The 11,693-nt window shown below is 38.2% G+C and overlaps 1 protein-coding gene across 3 annotated transcripts in view; it reads left to right on the forward strand.

The window, feature by feature from the left end:
• The window catches only part of NME7 (NME/NM23 family member 7), an 88,267-nt gene that overhangs the window by 12,357 nt on the left and 64,217 nt on the right, over positions 1-11,693 (forward strand). For all 3 annotated transcript variants that reach the window (XM_054655186.2, XM_077174320.1, XM_054655185.2), the window contains 2 exons: positions 4,971-5,078; positions 8,381-8,547. In XM_054655186.2, the coding sequence (XP_054511161.2) occupies positions 5,076-5,078; positions 8,381-8,547 (170 nt within the window). In that variant the 5' untranslated portion in view covers positions 4,971-5,075. The remainder of the gene's footprint in view (positions 1-4,970; positions 5,079-8,380; positions 8,548-11,693) is intronic.

An 11,693-nucleotide genomic window follows, 5' to 3' on the forward strand; every position in this document is an offset into this window, starting at 1 on the left:
ATTTGGAAAACCAAATCCAAGTCTATGTTCTTCATAGGACAAACCAGAGGGGTAAAGTTTCTCCACCTTTCCATGGGAATTCCTTAGTCCTTGAGCTGCTCTTTTACCACTGTTGCTTCTCATGAAAACCTTTGGAAGATCTGCTTTTGTTTTCCTATGGACAGAAGCCTTTTGGAAGTCTAGAAGGTTTACAGGACAAGATATTGTGTCCTGTCCAGCTTGTTAAGAATTTTGCTTCTTGGTTTTGAATGTCCTTGGCAGTTTGGTTCCAAACACACAGTTTCCCCCTGCAGAGTTTTCTGGGAGCACAGTTCTTTCATGGATGCTTGGATTTAGGTTCTAGAACTTAGTCCCATGCTGGCTAAGAATGACTGCTTCCTCCATCACTTTCAGAAGTAAGTACAAAATTTAGGATTTTTATTTCAGCTGTACTTCAGTAAATGTTTCTCATGTCCATAGAGCCATCCTATTGCATATTCACACATGCCAATATAAACAAAAAGCAAAAGGTAGCAAAACCCACATGCATTTAAATATATTTAAATGTTGTCCTGGGCAACTTACATAAGGAAGAGGAAAAAACCTTTCCATCATCACAGTAGGTGAACTCTTGACATTGCTGATCTCGGTTCTAGAGTTTACCATGGAAAGGAGATGTAAATCCTGAGCTCAAGATAGCTGTTCTGGAAGTATCAGTATGTAAATGTAAAGTGCATAATCACTGCTGGGCTTTTTAGTGGTAGCAATTATTCCACTAATGCGAGCATTTGTGAAAATATATTTCTCCCCCATTAGTAATTACTTGTTTAATTGCATAGTCATGAGAGCAGAGGCTATGTGTGATTTTAATGAGGGAATGGTACAGAAATGAATGGAAATTAATTCTTTGAAGCAAGAATTTTCTGAGTTATAATGTACTTATAGATTCACTTGATTTGTTATTTCTTGAGCTGTTCAAAGGAATGTGATTTCAGTGGTGGCTAAGATGCCTGTCCTATTTCCTGGGGGAATGAACTGCTCCCTGGTCAAGAGCTGTGAAATATTCCCCTTTCAGGACTCATTCTCGGTCTGAAGCAGTGTGCATTGAACGTGTTACCCCCTGAGAGGTCACCACTGTTCTCTAATCACTCTTCTTTGGAGAGTTATTTTCTCTGAGTTTCCTTTGTTAGGAGGATGGACAGAAGCTAACAATGAAACTTAGCTTGCCTCCCACAGTACTTCCTAATCCTCGAGACTCCTTCCCAGTTTGCAGTCAGGACACACTAGTGAAGGGGTATGTAGGAAGGTTGTTTGCCATACCAGTTCTGTTGATTGAGTGGTGTACTGATTGAAAATAAGTGTTCAGAAATTAGAATTTCAGGTTTATGAAGGCTTAAGCATTTTTTGCAATTGTCACAGTATGTGATGGAAAGTGGACAGTTTTTTGTGTTTGGTTTTTGCCTTCAAAATCCTACTTCATTAAATAAGTAAATAAAAGTTTCTGTTCTCATTTAAAAACCTAATATGTACTCACTTTTAAGAACTTACATTTTGAAATTGTTTGGCATTTTTGATGACTTGGAGTGGCACTTTGACAGCAATGCCTTGCAAGGGCTTCCCAAAATAAGCTCACAATATCATGACTGTATTCCATATTGTCTTTTATCTGTTTTAAGACTACTTGCATGAATCTGCAATAGTAAGATCAGAGTCCTACTGTATTTTAGCTACTTATTTGGCAGGGTCTTCAATTTGCTTTCAGTGTTGAATTTCTTCAGAGGCAGACACTGTAAAGTGTCTGCCTCTGAAACAATTGACATGTTCACAAATACAATGTTTCCAGTTAGAATGTCTCCCATAAGCTTTGGACTTTTTTCTGATACTGTTTTATTGTAATAATTCTATGTCCATACAGCAGAGAAAATTCTAGTTATGGCTTAGGAGAAGCTTTAGAGGCTTTGTTTTGGTCATTTTAGAAAAATACTAGGTCTCCATATTTTCTGGATACATAACAGTTATGGATTCAAGCTGTCCTGCTTACTGATAGCATTTTCTGGGTGTTTGGGGATTAGCTCTGCAGTTTTTCTTGAGTCTAAATAGCATTTATTATCTTGCTTTTGCTTACAATGCCAAAAGAAGATAATACAGAATGGTGATTTCTGCTATTCAGTGGCCAGCAGGGCTTGCTGAATAAGAAATATGAATAGCTCAGACATTGAATAAAATCTTATAAGATAGATTTCAGATTCTTAATGAAAATCACATTCTAAAATCCAAGGTTGTGTTAAAAGGAAAAAAAAAGAGGCAATTTGTCACCACACAAGGCACACAATGCAGTTTCTCACTGTAAACATGAAGGTGCTGATGATTGATACTGGTGACTAAGTTAAAAAATCTAATGGTGCTTTCTTTGATTGTTCACATAAATACATTACTTCCCTGAGACAAGTAATTTATAAATGTTGGAAGTTTTACTTAAATGAAAATCAGTAGCTTCTGTGGCAACTACTACCTGGAAAATATAGTTGAAAGCAATGCTATAGCATGAAAAGGTAGCATGTAGTAATGCAATTATGTCTTCATGTTATGAAGAGGTATTGATTAAAATGGTGCATCTATTTTATTTCATCCATTCAGTAGTCATTTTCTGGAGGTAGTACTTGAGAAATGCCCCATCTCTGGAAGTGTTCAATGTTGGATGGGGCTTTGAGCAATCTGGTGTAGTGAAAGGTGCCCCTGCTGCGGCAGGGGGGTTGCAACTGGGTGATTTTTAAGCTCCCTTCCAAGCCAGACCATGTGGAAGAGGTTTTACAGTGACTTCTGTGAGCCAGAGAGAAGTTTCATAAGAGGATATATGTCTACTCCTGAAAGAATTTTCTACCAAGGTCATTGACATAGAAACCAAGAAAGAAAAAAGGATAAGTTAAGAGAAACCTGCAACTGCCAAACTGCTGATTCCAATAAGCACTTTGTTTGTCTTTTGTGACAATGAGTAAAGTGTAAACTTATGAGTTTTGTAAGAATGTATAAAAAGTATGCATGCTATAATAAAAACAGGTTTGAAGCCTTCTGAAAATGGAGTGTGTTGCTTTGTATTGTCTCCATCTCAACTACGACAAGACCATTCCATGGTTCTATGGAAGTGGGCTGTTTCTCTATTTAGACAAGCTCTTTAGCTGAGAACTGCTTCTCTATAAAATCCATTCTTGACAAGATGATGGTCAGCCAAATCAATTGATCAAATATCTTGTCCAGTAGTATGAGTGTGAGATTGAAGTTGAAATCAGTTTGCCAACCCTAATTACTCCTTATTGCCTATATAGAAAAATCAGGAGTGAGTTTTGCCATAAGGCAGAGTTTGTTCTGATTTGCATTTCTCCAGAATGATGGCAGTGGCAGTAATGATGCAAACACATCCAGCTCAAGCAAGGGCTGGAAACCAGGCTAAGTCACTAGGGAGTTTTCATGCTGGATGCTGCACGTAAAAGATGAGCTTAACTCTTGTCGAAGGCTGCAGTGTGTGCTGTACAGATAATACAGAAGTTGGAGTAGCTGATGCTAATATGGTTTCCAGTGCTGCACAGCCTTCTACAGAGAGAAATGGAATCTTTGCATCCTTCACAGGGCACTGTGCTGCCCTCATGGCATAAGTGTTTCTGCAGTACAGTCATACTTTCTTTGCAGTGTAGGGAGTACCATAAGACTGACAGGAAGGTGGTGCATTTGCCATGATGCTAAGAGGTACTAGTATTCATCACATTGAAAAATTCTGAATTTGTTCTTCATTATCTCATTCTTTCCTGCTACTGCTTGTCTTAGGACTTTGGCCTGTGAAAGTGTTTAGTCCTAAGTCAGTGGTAAGCTGAAGATGCTGGAAAATTATCATTCTTGTCCTGCTGGTGTTTAAGAATAGTCATGGAAGCTTATGGGAACTCTCTGTCTTTTTGCTTATTAAGTGGTCTTTGTAAAAACTGAAATGCAGCCCTTCTCTAAAATCTGAAGTACTGAAGAGGCCCACGTGGCTTTAAAGTTCAACTCCCAGGGGGTTCCTCAATATTTAAAGTGTATAAGAAGAGTACAGATATATGTAAAGTGTGGAAATCTGTGATAAGACCGTGCTTGCCCTTACAAGTAGCAGTCAGATTTAGATGAGATGTGGGAGTTAAAAATGTAGAGTTCCATCTAACTGTTCTAGATATCATATAACTGATACTGCATCAATAACTAACAAACATGTGCCACTAAGAGGAATGAGAATTGCACATCCACGTGCTGTGCCTCACCTTTGTTCTTGCTTTGCTGGGGGCTGTTATCCTCTGAGGATGAGGCATGGAGAGAAGCTACTCATGTAGTTACACTTCTGGAATTACTGCAATCCATTTTCCTCATCTGCACTCCTTAGGGGCAGAAAATGAGTTGTAAATGAGGTTGGACTATTTATGCTTTATGTAAATTTCAGGAAGTTAAGTAGTGAGTCAAACTAATGCTGTCCTTAACTTGAATATTTTTATCTCATCATTAAGAGAAATTTAGATATGACTGTTAAGGAAGAGGAAAGTGTTACCTTGTAGGATGTATAGAAGATGTGTTAAGAGTCTGTAATATAATTGTAGGTGAACACATTTTTTTTAAGGAAAGAAAGTAAATCAAATACTTTGACTAAGTTGGGAAGTCTGACAACAACTTCGGCCGTAGTCCGTGTTCCATGACTGGTGAAATCTGGGTAAGTTATGAGATTGTCTGGAAAACTGCCATGATCCAAGTTTCATCCTATTTAAAAGATGATAGCTAACAAATGAAAAGATGTCACCAGCTGTGATAGACAGGAGATAATATGCAGAGTGTGCAAGTCCATTTACAAGTGACTTTTTTTTTTTTTTTTTAGTTTTCTGATAAGAAATGAATGAATGAAGTTTTTTATTTGTGTATTTTTATGTATAGATTATGTATGCTTTCTGTAATAGCCAGTTTTGCCCCTTTTTTTTTCCCAGAGTCAAGATGAGAGATATGCTTTCATTGCTGAATGGTATGACCCAAATGCTTCACTCTTTCGGCGTTATGAACTTCTGTATTACCCAAAAGACTCATCAATTGAAATGGTAAGGATGTAAGAAAAAAAATCTGTTGTCATAAATTTAATATCCAATTAAATAGTTCATAAAATGGTAAGTCACTGCCTATACCTAATAATTTTCCAGGTAAGAAAATTTAATTTAAAATGTATCTTGCTCGGTTTCTAAAATGAAAAGAAAAGCAAGTAAAGCATATGGAATAGCTATCACATTTATGATTTTTTTTTCTTTCTTAAAGCTTGCTTTGGTGTGGAGAGATTATTTTCACAAATCTGTTTTCATTCAATCTCTACTTGGGTTTCAGAATTGAAACTCAGCAACTCTGGCCTACTGCTTGAAAAAAGTAAGCTGACACTAATTCCAAACAGGAGACTAAGCTTCAGCAGGAATTCCACAAGTCTCTGAACAGTAAAGTGTAAGAGATTCTTACCAAAGTAGAGGAAATGGTAAATTTGGTTTAATGAGAGGTAGGACATTTCAGACAGTGAGATCCAGATTTTTTCATCAGTGGTGCTTGCACAGACCTTTCTGACTTGTCATTCATACAACTAATCCCATTGCTTATTGACAGCAGTGAAAACCAGCATTTTGCAGTAGCAGGCATGTATATAAAAATATAATATGTACTGTAAAGATAATCCTCATGCCAACCAATGCTTTGCACTTCCTTTTAGGAATGATTTAAGTGGCATGGATTAGTCCGTTCCAATTCTTAGTGAAGAGACTAAGAATAGCCTAGATTTGGATATTCACACTTAGTAATTTCATTATAGAATTTTAACTTTCCTGCTATAAAAGTCAACTGCGGAATAAGAAATCTAGAGGTATTGACTTTTTCTTACCCAAACTGCTCCTCACTGAAGCAATAATACCCAGTTGTGTGAGAAGATGCACTTTGCACTGATTACTAAGTTAGTTCGTTGTATGATGTCTGTATGTGCAGTTTTCAAAATGTGAGGTTTCTAATTTTTATTTCCCAGAGACAGTTTAGCTGATCAGTCAGGAACTGTAATAATCTTCCTACACAACCATGTGTAGGCTGGCAAAATTATTGTTCATTTCACCTACACGTCTCAAAACCAAGAGCTTCCAAGGTGTTCTTGGGCTTCTTAATGCAGTACCTATGTTTTGGCAGACTTTTGTGTTTTGCTAGTGTGCTCTTAGGTTAAAGTAGTGTGTACTACTTTACGCAGTCATAGACTGCATGTCGGCAGCACAGGAATTAGAAGAACAAAAATGTATATGAACACCCTTAGAGAAAGAATATCTCAAAATCACTTTTGGGGATGAGTTTGTGGACAGATATTACTTTTAGAATTATTTTCTGGATTGTTTGTTTTTTATTTCTGCAGAACTTGTTGATTTTTTTTTCATTTTTACTGCCTTATTCTTCTGCATCTTCTAGTTCTTTCCTGTGGAGATGACAACCTGCTCTTACCTCTAACATATCTGAGAGAAAGGAGGTGATGGTAATTAGCCAGCTTTCCCCCACTTATGAGGAGGATGTTTCATCCCTTTCCTCTCCATCCCTGACAACAGCTCTCTCGTCACACACCTCATCTGCAGGTGGAGCAGAGCTCTTGAAGGCTTGTGTTATATGAAGTCCTGAGCTTAACTTTTCTTTCTGTCCTTCATGTCTTGTTTGTGAAGTAGAATGCCATTGTGAATAATGAGAGAAGTTTCCAGCTTGCTTTGCAGCTGTAAGAAGACAACATAGATTTTTGTCAAAGGACAGTAAGCAGTTCTCTCAGTCAAACTGGATCTCTTGACAGAGAGGCCCCATTCTCCAAGTCTTCCATAGATAACAACTCTTGTGGGGAATTCTTAAAGCCTTAATAACGTTTCTTCCTGCAAAAGATTTCTTAAAAAGAGAGAAGAAATTTTTAAAAAGGACAGATTCTTATCAGAGAACTATTTTGTTTTGGGTAATTTACTTCTACATGTACATGGGCAGGAGTGGAATAATTTAGTTTATAAAAAGCTCTTTTAAACATATTCAAAAGTCCACTCTAAAGAGGAATCCTTTAACACAGGTAGATCCCCTTTTCTTTTTGAGAAGAGAAAAGCACCTTGGGGTGCCTTTCTAGCAACCATTAGTGAAACAACCAAGGAAATACTCAGATTTTTGGTCAAGATATTGAAGAATTTGCTTATGGTTGAGACAGGCTAATAGCCTTCTTGGCAAAGTCCAGGTGAAACAAGTAGCCAAATTCAAGTTGGTTTCTTTGATTTTTTTTTTTACCATGTTGTCATTTCATTCCCTACTGCACTTGAATAGTGAACACTTAGTAGGGGCATGTATGAGGGGCTAAGGACATATCAGGAGGAAAGGATTCTTCCTTACAATCATGCCTCAGCAGAAGGCAGTATCAAAATAATTTGCAATTCTTTAATCTGCAAAGTTTTGGCTATCCGGAAAACAATTCTTCTAGCCTTCTAACAGGACTGTATTCACACTTTTCAGAACATGGAATTCTGCTTTTAATTTTTTTTCCGTCCCAAATTTGTCGGAATGATGATGTTTCTTTTAATGCTATTCTAGTGGATACACCATTGCAGTGGAGGACAGCAGCTGTAGGTTGAGACAGAAGGGGAAGTTTGGCCTGAGGAGGACAAAGCTCTTCCTTTCATAGGCTTCCACTTCCCCAGGAATTGGAAGGGATCTGTAATATCTACTTGGGAGTGAAGAAACTGTTCAGCAGGTTGACTTCTGTGCTTTGCCAGCCCACCCAGAAAAGTATACATTAATGTCTGGCTTCTTGCTTGGAGTGATAATAGATAAAGCTGAATTGTCCTGACAGGCTTTTGAGCTTCCAGCTCCAGGCAGTGAGAACATCTCAGCCAAGTGTTGCAATCATCTCTCCATCCCTAATGCCGAGTCTTACGCAGTCAAATAGAGCATAATATCACTGGAATGATGCCCTGGAGAGGAGGCCTGCCAGTGTGTATCCTGCTCGTTCTGGTGTGAACCACTGGGTTGTGAAACAGTACGGATGTGCTGGGGGAACTCTCAGTGAGGCTGGGCAGAGGCATTCACCAGGCACCTGAACCTTTTATCACAGCTTAAATTAGAACAAGCAAATTACAAACCAAAAAAATTTCAAAGATAGCTCTTTGCCTGAGACTATTTAAATGCAATAAATTTGTAATTGTGGTTTAGTCTTCTAAGCTTTCTTGCTACACGTGTAAGTTCAAAGGGCTTGGAATTAAATTGATTAAGTGATCAGATTCAATCCCATAGTACTAAGGAAATTTTTGACAGATTAAGTTGAGTTTGCCCACAACTAAATCTCTTGCTTAGGTAGATTTTAATCTTGTTTTTGCTGCAGTATGATGTGAAGAACCGTCGCATGTTCCTGAGGCGCACCAAGTACGAGAGCTTGCACCTTGAGGATCTCTATGTGGGCAGCAAAGTCACTGTGTTCTCCCGGCACCTCACCATAGTGGACTATGGGAATCTGTACACATCTCGCAAGCTTGGGAGCCGCAAAGAGAGGTGAGAAGGGAGATTTTGGAATCTTGTGGTTGGGATTTCAAAGTAGATGTTTGCTAGAAATGAGGTTTCTGTACTAATGTGGGCAGAAGAGGAGATGGCTGCACCTTTGTATGCAGTTTGAAAGGATCTGATTTTCTGATGGCTGCATAGAAGCAAAGTGGTACCTTGCAAGGCCAGCTTCTCTATGGTGTCAGCTGCTGGCTCCTCTAGGTATCTTGGGAGAGAAGAAGAGGAGGATGTCCTATTCAGCTTTGTTACTCAGCCGGGGCAGGCACCAGTAGGGTTCTTGTGATTTGTGGATTCTCCTGGGGCAGAATTGATGTGGTAACTGATGTGTGCTGGGCTTGAAAGGCCATGAAGGTTGCAGCTGTCTCTCTGGGATCTGTGCAACCTCATGAAAGTTGCAGCTGTCTTTCTGGGATCTGTGCAGAAGCCTAGTGCCTCACCAGTCTGATCTACTCTCTCTTAGTAGTGATAAATGAAAGTACTAGAGGACTGCTCCCCTTCTCTGTTGTTTTTCCTCACTGTGGAGATTTTTTCTGAGAATTTTTTTCAGCTTCTCTTAAGCTCTGTATGCATGAGGACAGAAAATACAGTGTGAGAATGTCAGTAAAAATTACAGGTTTGTTTGTTAAGATGAAGTTTGTTTTTGTTTGTTAAGATGAAGTTTGTTTATCATGGATGAAGATAAGACTCATAATGTATTTTTCATTTAAAGACTTGCTTTGGAAAAGACTGTAAGAAGCCATCTGAGCACACATATGAGGACTAAGAATACGAGAACACTAAGGTTAATTTTAAGAAATTTAGATCTGGTTTAATGGCAGTGCAGGTAATCTCTGAATTCGCAAATTAATACACTTTTATAATTTCCTCCAGCCTTTTTGAAAAGAACACAGAACATTTTCTTAGGTATGGTATTCAGTGAGCCTTAATCACTTGCTCTCTTGCTCCCTCCTAGTAAATGGACTTGTTTTAAACTCTTTTTGGAGAGTTGTACATAACCAGACAGAGGAAGAACTGCATGTTATAACACACATCTTTGTCTTAACTGCACAAAAAAAAATCGCTGTGAAAATACATGCCATAATATTTTTTCAGGAGTTCTGGTACTTCTCTAAGCTGGGGTTGGGCATGGTGAAAGAGCAGCAAAGGAGGTAGAGAACACAAGGGGATGGATTCTGTACATGTGGCTACTCTTTCTGTTCCTCAGTGCAGCTTTGGGTAGATTGTAAAGATTCGGTAGATCTTTATATCAGTGTAAAGTTGTGTATTTCCTGCTCTGCCTAAATTAACATATTGCCTGGTGCTCTTGCAGTGCTCCTGCAGTTACACCAGGAAAAGGCAGCTAATGATAAAATGACATTTTCTTTAGTAGGAGATGTTGCAGTCTACACATTTTAATTGTGTTGGTCTTAGGAGGAGGCAAATCTTTGTACTGGTCTACAAAAGGAGGAAAAGGCATTTATGACATGTCAGATGTTTGGAAAACATTTTAAGAATGTTGGCTGAAAGATAACATAGATATTCAAGTGGTGTTACATATTCAGAATAGCCCAAAGGAACATAGTGAAAAGTACCTCGCTCAGGCAAAGGATCCTCAAAATTCAGTTTCTTCACAGAAGCTTTCACTGAGGAAACAGGGTCATATTAAAAGAGTTTCCTGGGGCACAACAGTTGCCTGTGAGTTATTTGTCTTTTTGGCCTGTTCCTAGCAGGTTTTAGAGCAGTTATTAGATGTAAAAAGATTTATGCTGTGCATGATAATTCCCAAAATAATCTGCAATTGGAATTATATTAATAATTTGGATGTTGTTGTGTGAAGCAGAATATTTCTCTCTCTTTCTTTTTTTTTTTTTTTTTTTTTTTTCCTGTTTTGCTGTACAAGACTACTGGCAGATCAGTTTGACTTTGGAAATACACTCTTTGGTCACTCAATGTGTCCTTAGACAGGCTCAGCAGAGGCTTTTGAGGGAGACTGTGGAGTGAATATTGAAAAAATCTTGAATGTTTTGAGTTAGGGACCTTTACTTTTGTCAGCAAAACAAATGAATGGGATGCTAGGTACATCAGATACAAAACAGATGTGTAGAGGAAGGCTAGATTTACACAGGCACTTTCTAGAATTAAGCTAGAATTATTAAGAGAGTTTTATTTCAGTTTCTATCTCTACTTTTCTGAAGTCTTGGGTCAGTTTTTCAATATTGTTGTATTTAAGTGTTCTGCATTTCTGTTACCCTCCCAGTGTATCATAAGAAAACCATCACAAAGAGTGACTAAAATGGTTAGGTCAGCATGTGCTTACTTACAGTGTGCCTCATAAGGAATCACTGGCATGGGACAGGGCTTTCTCTTTCTGTAGCCTTGTGATCCTGGGTGGTTGTAACCTGAGGTAAACATTTGTCTGACCAGTGTGTCCTGCCTAAGTAGGCATTACTTAGAGTCAGTATCACTGGTATTGAAAATGATGTTAGAAAACTTGTGTGTCATCCAGAAATACTTGTGTTCTGTTTTGAATGGGATATGTTATTCTTATGCTTCTAGTCATTGACATAATCATCATTTCTTCCCCTTCAAGACATAAGCTACTGTAAGTGCAGCAGTGCTATTATTAGAAGTAAGTAGGTCTCAAAAGCATAGTCACAGCATGCTTTGTGCATTGTTCCTTTGATCAGTTCTCATTTTCTGTTGTTTCAGTACTCATTGTGGTACTGTCACACAGTCCCTCTGAAAATGTAAGCAATGTGAGCTTAATTTTCCTTCTTTCTCCTTGGCTCCTTGACACTAAGCAGTTTTCAAATCTGCACACTGCACACTGCAGACTGCATCATGCAAACCCCATGAAATGTATTCCTAATTAAAACTAAAAATAGAGCACATGAACCAAAATCCAATCTCAGAAGCAGTCCTCAGCATCCTGAAGTCTGCTTTTTGTATCCTGCTTGCTTCTGAAAAGCTCACACTGAAATGCTAAAATTTAAATATCAGTGTCAGACAAAAGACATTACAAGGGTTGCTCATTGCAGTTTGCATTACCTCTTCTAGGTAAATTGCTTCATAATGCAATATTTCTTTGCAAATTTGTAGGAATTACACTATTACTAAAAAACCCTTGAAATTAGAAAAGTAAGGGACAATTTAGTTCT

The sequence above is a fragment of the Agelaius phoeniceus genome, chromosome 2, assembly GCF_051311805.1.
Source record: "Agelaius phoeniceus isolate bAgePho1 chromosome 2, bAgePho1.hap1, whole genome shotgun sequence".
In the NCBI taxonomy this organism is placed as follows: Eukaryota; Metazoa; Chordata; class Aves; order Passeriformes; family Icteridae; genus Agelaius; species Agelaius phoeniceus.